Below are 12,307 nucleotides of genomic sequence, written 5' to 3'. Positions count from 1 at the left end.
AAAAAGGGGGTTGCAGTTGTGGGGCTAGAGGGCTTCATAACATGACTTAGATTACTCCAAGTAGCCCAGGTCCCTATTTATTGTAAGACTCCCAATCTAGCCCTGTACCCTCATTTCATAGATGAGGATGTCAAAACCCATAGAGCATTCATAGTTCTAGGTTGTAAGACTTAGTCCCAATCCTTCAGGAGATTAATATGTTCTAACACGGTTACAGACATTCATAAAAATGTACAGAACACATTGTTTAATGCTATAACTAATCTATTAGATTCAACAATTCATTATTGAACATTTTGAACTATTGGAGTCCATCCACATTAATGAAGTTTTGTCATACTTTACAAAATTTAGTTATAATTTTATTTATACATTATTATATTGGTTTTTAATTATGCTTTAGTGTATTTGTTCAGGATGCAGTTGTCTGTGGCCTTTAAGTCTGTCACTATCAGTAGCAACTTTATTTCTCAGCCTCTACTCATACAGCCATCAACACTGGAAAAACTAATAGAAGCTTTCTGTTGTGGGAGATGTCTATGCAGGTGTCCATGCAGGTGGTTAGACTTAGGAAGGAGTGAAGTTGTCTCCTCATATGCAGTAATCTTTTGAGAGTCCCTTGGACAGCAAGGAGATCAAATCAGTCGATACCTAAAGAAATTAATTCAGACTATTCTTTGGAAGGACAAATACTAAATCTGAAGCTTAAATGAAAAGACAGGACTTATTGGAAAAGGCCTTGATGTTGGGAAAGATCAAAGGCAAAAGGAAAAGGGGAATGGCAGAGGATAAAATGGATAGATAGTATCATGGAAACAATACACATAAGCTTTGACAAACTTTGGGAGGTATTAGAGGATAGAAAGGCCTGGCATGCTATAGAATATGGGGTCACAAGGAGTTGGACATGACTGAATGACCAAACAATAACAGCATGCAGGAATCTAGCAAATATCTTAGTAGTTTATTCCAGGCTTTTAAAAATTCCCAGTATGTGAAGACACTAAGGACCTAAAACTGTTTCATTATCTTCCTATCTCCTATCCCTACTACAATGCCTTTCGCAGAACAGATATTTAATTAATACATATTGACTGGATAGCCAGGAGTGCTGATCTGATAGTACAGTTATCCCTTCCACATCATGACCTTACCCCCTGTGGATGATATATCTTGGGTTGGCATAAGAAATTAAATGGGAATTTTGAAGGGGTTTTGTGGAAGCCTCAGATAACATGCGAAGGCCAGCAGACGACAGAGAAAAAGTTTAGAAACTCAGAAATGCATAAAATATAGGTACAGTAATATATAATATCATCCCAAATTTTACAATGAGGTATGGTAAGTACCCCATAAAAGAAAAAGAAAAAATTCAGACTTCTTCTCTAGTATGAAGGGAGAGGCAAACATTTTGCAAGGATTTTCCAACTCTCAAGGGGCAGGGCGGGACGGGGTTACCATTCCCCTAACCCCCAGATGTGGAAGAGATAACAGTGCCTCATTTTCTCTTCTTACCCTAGGTGTGACCCACGCGGCTATCTGGGCTGCCTGCATTTCCTATCTCAGTGCGGCTGTGCCTCCAGAATTGAGGACATCAGCGCAGGGAATCCTTCAGGGACTTCATCTGGGTTTGGGAAGAGGATGCGGAGCAATGATTGGTGGAGTTTTAGTCAATTACTTTGGTAAGTGATGGTCTTCCCTCATCAGCTTTTTCAAGTAGTTTACTACTCTTGAGAGACGTTCCAAAAGGACTTTGAATTATTAGAAGTTTGTCTTTTTAAAAATTTATTTTCCAGACCAGAGACTTGTCTTCATGCCCGTTTGATATATTTTGTGCTAGTATAATTTTAAGGGATTTTGCTAACATTATGGGTGTGCATAGTGTTAACTTTTGATTAGTTTCTGCTCACTCCCCAACCATACTGAGGATGAGTCATGTGAGATCCAAACACTGGCTGAATTGTGTACCTCCCTGATCCAAGGAGGTCCCAGCAGATAAGGGAACAGAAATAATTTGTTTGGTGTGAGTCAAAGTTGGCCTTGCATACTGCTCAAAGCAAATAAGGGAAAGGAAAAAAAAATGCTGCAATTCAATTAGAATTTAAATCAAAGAAATCTAGGTAGCCCCAATTTCTGCTGGTACTACAGTCCTGTTGTCATGTTCAAAATGTCAGGCTTTGCTTTGGTGGGGGGTCTATCAAATATATTTCATTAGGCATCTTTTGGGGGCAGCTAGATGGTGAAATGGAGAGAGAACTGGGCCTGGAGTCAGTAAGACCTGAGTTCAAATCCAGTCTCAAATATTAACTGAGTCACTTAATCTCTGCCTACCTCAGTTTCTTCATATGCAAAATGAGGATAATGGCACCTACTCACAGGGTTGTTGTGAGATTTTAATAAAATTAGTTAATATTTGTAAAGTACTTTGCAAACCTTAAAGTGTTATATTATTTTCTTTAGATTAATGAGTATATCTGTACTGGGAACTCCATGTGAAGAAACTTCATCTACTAATGCAAATTAGCTTCTTCTGCAATGTATAGCATTAATGCATGTGCCTACGGGCACAAAGAAGTTAAGTAATTAGTCCAGGATCATTCCACTGGTATTTGACTGAGGTAGTATTTCTACTCAAGTCTTCCAAACTCAGTAATCATCTCTCTAACTACTATGCCCTACTGTGAGCCTCTCCTATGTACAGTGGTGGAATGAAAATTCAGGAATCTTGGTTGTTAAATTATTTAATGGAAGGTGAAACCTGGGGCATCTCAATCCTATAATCTGTTCCTTGTCATCTCAACTAGATAATAGATAGGGACACCTTGAGGATCTGTCAGAGGAGCTCTCTCCATAGATGAAGAGAAACATAGAAGCTGTCTAGTGTGTCTCTGAGGAAATGCATTCCAGCAGAGGGGAAGTGGCTTGCTCCATATCACACAGCTTTATGGCAGACCCAGAAACAGGGCCCTTGACTCCTCATCTCATCCATTTTCCACTATGTCATTCTGAAACATTTTCCTCTTTGAGTATGTCTCACTCTGTGGGAGGTATTGGAAGAAATGCACTCATCCTTTCTCTGTGTGCTTATTTCAAAGAGTTCTTTTGACTAATTTTTTAAAAATTAAAATATTTATTTATTTATCTATTTTAGTTTTCGACATTTATTTACATAAGATTTCCAATTTCAAAATTTTCTCCCTCCCTCTCCTCCCTCCCCGCCTTCCCCTAGACAGCAGGCAATCTAATATAGGTTATATATATAACATTAAACATATTTCTGCATTAGTCATGTTATAAGAGAAGAATCAGAGCAAAAAGGAAAAACCTCAAAAAAGAAAAACAACAGTACCAAAACCAAAAGAAATAATATGGTCCATTCAGCATCCATATTCCACAGTTCCTTTTTTTCTGGATTTGGAGAGCCTTTTCCGTCATGAGTCCTTTGGAACTCTCTTGTACCATTGCATTGGTGAGAAGAATCTAGTCTATCACAGTTGATCAACACACAATGTTGATGATACTGTGTATAATGTTCTCCTGGTTCTGCTCATCTCACTCATCATCAGTTCATGCAAGTCCTTCCAGGTTTCTCTGAATTCCTCCTGCTCATTGTTTCTTACAGCACAATAGAATTCCATTACATTCATATACCACAACTTGTTCAGCCATTCCCCAATTGATGGGCATCCCCTCAATTTCCAATTCTTTGCCACCACAAAAAGAGCAGCCATAAATATTTTTGTACATATGGGTCCTTTTCCCTTTTTTTATCTCTTTAGGAAAAAGACCAAGAGTGGTATTACTTGGTCAAAGGGTATGCACAGCTTTATAGACCTTTGGGCATAATTCCAAATTGCTCTCCAGAATGGTTGGATCAGTTCACAGCTCCACGAACAATGTTCCAATTTTTCCACAGCTTCTCCAACATTTATTATTTATTATTTTCCTTTTTTGTCATATTAGCCAATCTGATAGGTGTCAGGTGGTACCTCAGAGTTATTTTAATTTGCATCTCTCTAATCAATAGTTATTTAGAGCATTTTTTCATATGACAATAGATAGCTTTGATTTCTTCATAAGAAAACTGCCTGTTCATATCCTTTGACCATTTCTCCTTTTGACTAATTTTTACAGGTGCTGCTGCAACTTTCAGAGGGATTGGAATGGCCTGCCTAGTGATCCTCTTGCTCTTTGCCCTGATACAGTGGCTTGCGGTCCCAGATGAGGAAGAAGGTTGGTGTTCTCTCCTTGCTGCCACTCCTCAATCCCTGGGCTTTGCCAATGACCATGCATAGTTCCTAGAAATCCAGACAGGCTAATACAGCACGTAGCAGAACTACGTATCCCTGATTCCCTCCCAAATCCAGTGACATGTCTTTATTGGTGTGTTGAGATTTTCTTGGATTATTGGTAAATATATCCACTAGACCATGCTCTCAGCCATAGCATCTTGGTGATAGAAAGGACTTTAGGGCTCAAGTAATGAATTAGTCTCAGATGTTTTGTTGTAAGTAACTCTCTGTTCAAAAGAATATTGTTATTTTAGATTTCAGTAGGAATGGGCAGCTAGGTGGCATAGTGGATAGAATGCCAGACCTGGAGCCAAGAAGACTTATTTCCCTGAGTTCAAATCTGGCCTCAGCCACTAGCTGTGTGACTCTGTGCAAGTCACTTAATCTCAGTTTGTTTGCCTCAGTTCATTCATCCATAAAATGAGCTGGAGTGGGAAATGGCACACCACTCCAGTATCTTTGTCAAGAAAACCTCAAATGGGATCACAAAGAGTGGGACACAATTGTAACATCTGAACAACAGGCTCGAGATAGATTTTAAATTTCTGTAATGCATACAAATAAGTCCAGAATCAAAGTGATGTGTGTATAAGGTTGTAAAACACTTGGAGGCCATTCACTGGAACAAGAGACTTGTCTCACTGATGTTTATATGGTGCTGGCATAGCAATGGAATGGAATACTCTTAGAAAAGGGGTTAGTTTCAGAGAAGCTTGGGAAGACTTATATGAGCTAATGCAGAGTGAAGTGAGCAGAACCCAAGGAACAGTTTATGCAATGACAACAACACTGTAAAAACAAATTACTTTGAAAGCTATAAAGCGGGGGCAGCTAGGTGGTGCAGTGGATAGAGCACTGGCTCTGGATTCAGGAGGACCCAAGTTCAAATCCGGCCTCAGACACTTGACACTTACTAGCTATGTGACCCTGGGCAAGTCACTTAACCCTCATTGCCCCACAAAAAAAGAAAAGAGAAGAGAAGAGAAAAAGAAAGAAAGCTATAAAGCAATGACCAATCATAATTTAAAAGAACCAATGATGAAAGCATACTACCCACCTCCTGACAGAAAGGTGTTGGACTCAGGATGCAGAATGAAACGTATATTTTTTGAGCAGGGCCGGTGTGGGAATTTGTTTAGTTTAACTATGTAAAATTTTATTACCAGAGGCTTCCACCAATGAGGAGGATGGGAGGCAGAGAAAATATATTTTTTTATTCATTAGGAAAAATAAAATGTAACTTTTAGAATCATTCATATAGCACTTTGTAACTTATAAAATGATTTTGTGATGATATCTTATTTGATCACAATAACCCCATGAATTGGTAGGACATGAATTTGTCATCATCATGGAATGTTAGAACTGAAAGGGGACCCTTTGAAATAATTTCATTTTTGTTTGAGAAAACTGATTCCTAGGCAGAAGTTAAATTACTTCACCAAGGTCACTCTGAGAGTTAGTGGCAGAGATGACACTAGAACCCTGGTCTCCTATTATACTCATTATACAGATAAGGAAAAATGAGGACTCATAGGGGTGAAATGACTTTTCCAGAGTTGCACAGAAATAAATGATTGAGCCAGGTGTGTCCAAAGCCAAGTCTTCTGACTCCCAGTTGTTGTTGTTGTTGTTCAGTTGTGTCCTATTCTTTTTGACCCCATTTTGGGGTTTTCTTGGCAAAGATCCTGAAGTAGTTTGCCATTTCCTTCTCTGGCTCATTTTACAGATGGGGAAACTGAGGCAAACAGGGTTAAGTGACTGGCCCAGCATCACACAGCTAGTAAGTGTATGAGGCCAGATTTGAACTTGGAAAAATAAGTCTTCCTTACTCCAGGCCAGGTGCTCTATCCACTGCATCACCTAGCTGCCCCTCTGACTCCCAAGTCTAGGCCTTTTCCCACTGTATTATTCCCACCTTTCAACCTTGTTTTAAAAGTTATCAACTTTTGGTTCTGAGGTGCAACCCTGTCCTGGGACCTGGTCTTAAAGACAGGATACAGCCTCTATAAAAGCAATGTCGAAGCTTAATTAAGGTGTGTCATGCTTTTTATTGATTTCATATCCACCTTATAAAACATGAGTCAGGCCATGGGGTAAAACTGCTTGTTTCCTGGCTTGTAGGATGGAATTCACTTCTTTTGGGCCTTGTTTTTTTCAGCCTTCCTTATCGGAAGTCCTGAAGTGTTTCTGTGAAATGCTACTGAACCCCTAGGGGCTGAGTTTAACAGAGTTTAATTCAGTAAGAAGAGACAAAACCCTGTTTTTTTCACTGGCCTGACTTGGGTCACCTGGCTCCCTCACAGCCTTGGTTCAGGTTTATGAGGATTTCTCTTCCCCTTCCCCTCCCATGCATCAAGTTATCTAATTCCGAATGTCCATCTCACAAAAGTGATGTGAGAGCTCAGTATCACTCCCTGAAACTGCCTTTCCGATGTCTTCTTGAAGTGAAGTTAAATGGAGATCAGACTTCCCATATATTCAGAGATTTGCTGTAGAAAGAAGTCCCAATTTGCAAACCTCAACAATGCATGCTCTACAAATGGGTTACCTGGTGAAAACGTGTTGCATGTCGCAAATCCCATTAACCTGGGAGTTTGAGTATAATGTGCTTGTATGAGTTAAACTGATTCCCTCCTCATCTCCTCCTGGCCCCAGGTAAAATCCCACCTTCTACAAGCAGGCTTTCCTGATCCCATTCAGCCATAGTGCTTTCCCCTGTTCTCTCCAATTCATCCTCTTGTTTCTTGTTTGCACATACTTTTTGTATGTTGTCTCTCTTTGTTTGTGAGCACCTTGAGAACAGAGACTTCTCTGAGGGAAGGGGGCCTTTTTTTTGTAACTGCAGTGCTTAATTAGCACAGTGCCTGGCACATGGTAATCACTTAATGAAGGTTGTTGACTTGCACTACAAAGAAAACTCTTCAGAGTTGTTCTAACTTCCCTCTCATTTCAGATAAGACAATGCTAGCAGAGAGGATCCCTGTTCCTTCCAGTCCGGTCCCCATAGCAACTATTGACTTGGTGCAGCAGCAGACAGAAGATATCATGCCTCGCCTTGAACCCAGACTTCCTCCCAAGAAAACCAAACACCAGGAAGAACAGGAAGATGTGAACAAGCCTGCGTGGGGGGTCAGCTCCTCTCCATGGGTCACTTTTGTCTATGCGCTTTATCAAATTAAAGAGATGATACAACTAACCAGAACTAGCCGGGCCTCTGAGATTCAGCCCTTACAGGTAAAATGCTTCCTACACTAGAAATATGATTGTTCTCTTATTAACATTCTCTTCTCTCATTCTGGTAAGGTCAGGGTGGGATGCTAGAGACCTATAATTTCATCAGCATAGGGAATTCCTGTTATGGGAACTTTGCCCACTGATATAGATCTACAGATCAGCATCTCATCTGTGACATATGAACTGCCTGGAACACTGAGAAAGGGATGTGACTCGCCCATGGACACATAGCTAATAGGTGTCAAAAGCAGGACTGGTTCTAAGGCCTGCCTTTTATCCACTATACTACATACTCTTATCTTCTCTAAATAACTTAAATAAATCTCCAAATAGTTCTGTGTTCTTTCCAGCGCTGGTATACGTCATCACAGGGATAGGATAGATTTTTATGGTCCCTGCTCAAAGCTATGATAACGGTGAATTGGAGCATGGGTCTTGCCCGAGGAACATCAGCTGACTACTAAGTCAAGGACTACTGACTACTAAGTAAGGGATATTTTGCTGGCAGCCTCCAAAGACAGAGGAAAGGATCAAATCAAGCCCAGATTATGAGTTTTCTTTAACTCCGGATCTGCATTTTTTCCCTAGTGAGGATAAGTCACACTGGCAGGGCACTTCTGATGATTATGTAGTTGTCTGTATCTGGATTTGTAGATAAATGAAAAGAAAACTGGAAAGCCCTGTAAGTACCAAGAGTGCTCATTCTCTCTTTCCTATGCCAATAACCTCCCCCCCTTTAACTCTCCTTGTAAGTGCCACAATCCTAGACCAGCGTGCAGAGTGACTTCAGAGCCTACTTGGAGAAGGCAGGGGGAAGGACCCAGGAGAAGTCAGGGAAAGAGAAATGAAGAGGAAAAGGAGGCAATTCATCTTGTAGGAGATGTGTTAAGTCCTCTTCACACAATTGTCACGATTATTCATTTTCATTTATGCATGTCCAATTTCATCATGATATTCTTTTCATCCCTGAAAACTGTGATACATGGTGTCTCACACCTATAAAGACAGTAAAACACAAGGATATAATTCCCTCCTTTAAAAAAAACAATCTTTACATTAAATTAATTACAAGCTCATGTCTATTTTTGTATGAGCCTGGAAAAATTTATCTACATTTCTTCAAACTATTAGCTCTTTAAGATTACCCAGAGCTATCAGCCACAGATCCCTCATTCTTTCGAATAACAGACCATTACTCTACCGTATTGCTATAACAGCAGCCCCACTGAATTATGACACTTTCAATAGCTGATTCAAGTCGTTTTGTTTTGATCTTGAACTTGCCCCCCTTGAAAATCATAGGCAGCAAATCAGAGGGCACTTTGCAGTTTTGGCTCATAAAAACAAATATGGACTTTCCTAGACATTTCTACCAGTAGGTGCTCCCATTTTTTCAAGTACTAATTTGGGCTTCTCTTATAAAATGTGTACTCCAGAATCCTGAGAACAGGTTTCAACTACCAGAAACAAGTTTCTGTCCCTGGTGTCACAGAGATTGAGAAATGACCAGCTATGTGGCCTTGGGCAAGTCATTTAATTTCCCTGGCCCTCAGTTTTGTCATCTGTAATAGGGGATGGGGGATAGGGGGATTGGACTCAGTAACATCTTCAGTTCCTTCTAGCGGCAGTGCTCCATGGTTATATAATATAGTCCAATGTTATGAGGCATTTCATTCATAATGAGCAGCCTGTTCTGTATGCAAGAATAAGTCTACTTATAGTGTTTATGTTTTTCATGCGGCTTCTTGGCAGATAGGAAAAGAAATGAAAGGTAAGCCATTTTACCCTTATTTCTTCAGTACTCACAGTCACCTGCTACTTTAGGGCAGCCACCCATATTCACATACCCCATTGAAAAGGATCATACAGACATGGTTTCTGGGAACACTTGAATATGCTTGCCATCAGTTTGTGAGAAGTTGAGCAGCCATCCTCTCTACATGGGCTCTTTTCTACATTTATATTTTCTCCTTCTACAATGTGTTGTTTTCTCTTCTCTAGGGGACCAGTGAGAATCAGGGAACTTCAGCACCCTGCACAGCAAGGCATTCCCCAAGTGTGACTAACTCTGACCTGTCGGGAGATGGGCCACCTCCCGAAGCAACATCCCAGACCAACCCCGCTTCCCCTGTTGCAGGTCACTTCCCCAAGGATGATCATGCTCATCTTGCTGCATCCTCTGTAGTGGAACACCTTCCCAAGGATAGTCACCCTCAACCCACTACTAGCACACACTGAGACAAAGCCCTCTCATTTTACATGTTACATAGAAGGAACTCTGGGCCTCTGTTAAGAAGTTCAGAACCTGGGACTCTATTCATCTTAAAGATTATAATACAATGCAACACATGCTTTTAAATGTTTAAAATCATTAACATGAAAATGCATATTAACTACAGTACATATTCGCAAGGAAATTTAATCTCGTTGAGAGATTATGGAATGAAAAGAAATAACAGAGAGAATGCTCAGCTCTTTTGCTAAAGTTTGGTTATGTCACAAGATTTCTTTGCCAAGTCGTGAAGAATTGAAACCAGCAGTTACGTTAGAGGAGGGAAAGTGTTTCAAGTTGTTTGCTGTTATAATTTATCCCTTCTGTGATCAGTTATTTGAATTTTGTTTCATTTTTACTGAAAAAAAAAGGAATAGGATATGATGCAATTAATTTATTTTTTCTCTTAAGGAGAAACATCATGACAGAAAATGATGTGAAATACTAAAGAAGAAACCAGGTGAAAATTAGTAACGTAGAAGTTCTTTTGTAAAAAAGAATATAAGAAAGGGAAAAAAGTCTCACCAGACACTTTGAATATGTTTAGCTAATATATTTTTCTAGGTGGATAGTGTATAAAGTAATAGTCAAATTGTTGAGAAGTAAAGTTGCAGCATTGGCTGCTGCAAGTTAAATTGAGCTTTAAAAAACATTATTCTATTTTATTTTATTTCTTTGGAAATGGGCTTTAAGAAAGACCAGAAATGAGGGATTATTTCAAATAAACCAATTCAGTATGCTGTAGCTTATTAGACAAGGGTTATTAGGTAGGTTTCTAATGTAAACTAGCCCTTCTCACTGTTTACAAAGGCCCTAATTAACTGATGCAATTTCAAAAAATTCATCTAATTTCCTAAGGGGTTCTTTAATTAAGCAGTACTGTGGAGGCTATTTATAAAAGACAGTAGGAAATTAAGTGCCTGGGGTGAGGTAAAATTAGTAAGAAATTATTATATCATGTTTTTTTGGGTGTTTGTGGATACCTTCCCCACTCCCTTTGGTGGAGGGAGGGAATAGGGAATGAGGAGCAAAAAGGAAGGAAATGAAAGTAACACATTTCCCCCAACCTAGGGAAACAAAGTCACAGTACATTTTTACAGTCTAGACATAGTCAGACACTGGCAGGTTCAGACATAGGTATTTGCACCTTCAGACATTCCCACCTCTCCTGCCAGAACTCAAGCTGAATGAATACCCCTAACCTAGATTGCTGCTAGAGAGGCAGGCTATAAAGCTAGCAGCCCGCCTTTGAGGGAGGAGGTGGAAGACACTGTTGTAAATAAAAGTTAGCGATGTTTGACGTTGGGCCTTTCTCACAGACAAATCAGCCCTGAGTTCAGCACAGGAGTATAGACAGAGAGAAGGAACAGACTTCAAAATGACACATTCCACCCTCTGGTCCTCTGGTGTAACTGTTAAGTCTGGGGGGGTCTTCCATAACCTCCTGCCCAGGACTGCATGGGAGGAGGGGGGAGTCTGCCCTTGAATGTCTGGCTTCACAGTGAAACACAGCATTAAAAGCTAAATAACTGCAAGAAATAGAACTAGCCACTAGTTATTTTTGCACTTGAAAAAACGTACTGTACTGTAAATGATCATGACTCATTTTAAGTGACCTTTAAAATCAGATATATTTATTGTGTTTATATAATTATGGAAATGAAGAAATAGGTGATGGGCTGCCCCTCACCTCTGAATGTACAGTTTGTGGACTGTCATACTGTAGGAAGTCTATAGCTTATACTGTATTCTGTGTTTACACTTCTGATTTATTCCTTTGAAACGCCTGCTGTTTTGGAAATGCACCATTGACATGTTGGAAAAATAAAAATAAATGCACATTTTTAAAATACCTGTTAAATGGTTTGGATGTGGCCGATTATGCATAAAAAATCTCCCTTGACCAGACATATGCCTATTCCAACTTAACTTTTTTTTTTTTTCCGATGAGGCAATCCAGGTTAAGTGACTTGCCCAGGGTCACACAGCTAGTAAGTGTCAAGTGTCTGGGGCCGGATTTGAACTCAGGTCGTCCTGAATCCAGGGCTGGTGTTCTATCCACTGCGCCACCTAGCTGCCCCCAACAACTTTTAATGGGGTTGTTGACGCCAGTGCTTGCTCAGCAAAGTAACAATTGCCTTTTAGGAATTAATACCCAAAGTTTTTACTTCATTTTGTTACACCATGTTTCCCTCCCATTCCCCCTAGCCCGCAGTGTTATACTTTTAATATTCAAGTGAATTCAAATTAATTTTTGAGGATTTTGCAACTTAATTCTTTAAATCACTGGAAATACATAGTGATGTTACAAAATCACTGCCTTATTTCATACCGTTTCATGTAATATTGGAGAATTACCTCAATTTAATGGCCTTGTTGTTTAGTTGTTTCAGTCATATCCGATTCTTCGTGATCCCTTGAAAAAACAAAACCAGCCCAGAGCTATGAGGGTGGGATATAGACAACTTTAGGGGCAGGTGAATCTGTTTCTCTGTGTTTGCTTTGG

The 12,307-nt window shown here is 39.8% G+C and overlaps 1 protein-coding gene across 3 annotated transcripts in view; it reads left to right on the top strand.

The window, feature by feature from the left end:
- The window catches only part of MFSD6 (major facilitator superfamily domain containing 6), a 93,950-nt gene extending 82,297 nt beyond the window's left edge, over positions 1–11,653 (top strand). The window contains exons 4-8 of one of the 3 annotated variants that reach the window (XM_043994373.1): positions 1,521–1,682; positions 4,135–4,233; positions 7,249–7,529; positions 9,282–9,300; positions 9,531–9,674. In XM_043994373.1, the coding sequence (XP_043850308.1) occupies positions 1,521–1,682; positions 4,135–4,233; positions 7,249–7,529; positions 9,282–9,300; positions 9,531–9,541 (572 nt within the window). In that variant the 3' untranslated portion in view covers positions 9,542–9,674. Of the gene's footprint in view, positions 1–1,520; positions 1,683–4,134; positions 4,234–7,248; positions 7,530–9,281; positions 9,301–9,530 lie in introns of all 3 variants that reach the window. The other 2 variants (XM_043994374.1, XM_043994372.1) reach the window with 2 other exon arrangements.
- Positions 11,654–12,307: the final 654 nt, after the last annotated feature.

This window comes from Dromiciops gliroides, chromosome 3, assembly GCF_019393635.1.
Source record: "Dromiciops gliroides isolate mDroGli1 chromosome 3, mDroGli1.pri, whole genome shotgun sequence".
NCBI classification, from domain to species: Eukaryota; Metazoa; Chordata; class Mammalia; order Microbiotheria; family Microbiotheriidae; genus Dromiciops; species Dromiciops gliroides.
The sequence above is the reverse complement of the archived record's forward strand: the minus strand, read 5'-3'. Positions and strand labels throughout refer to the sequence as shown.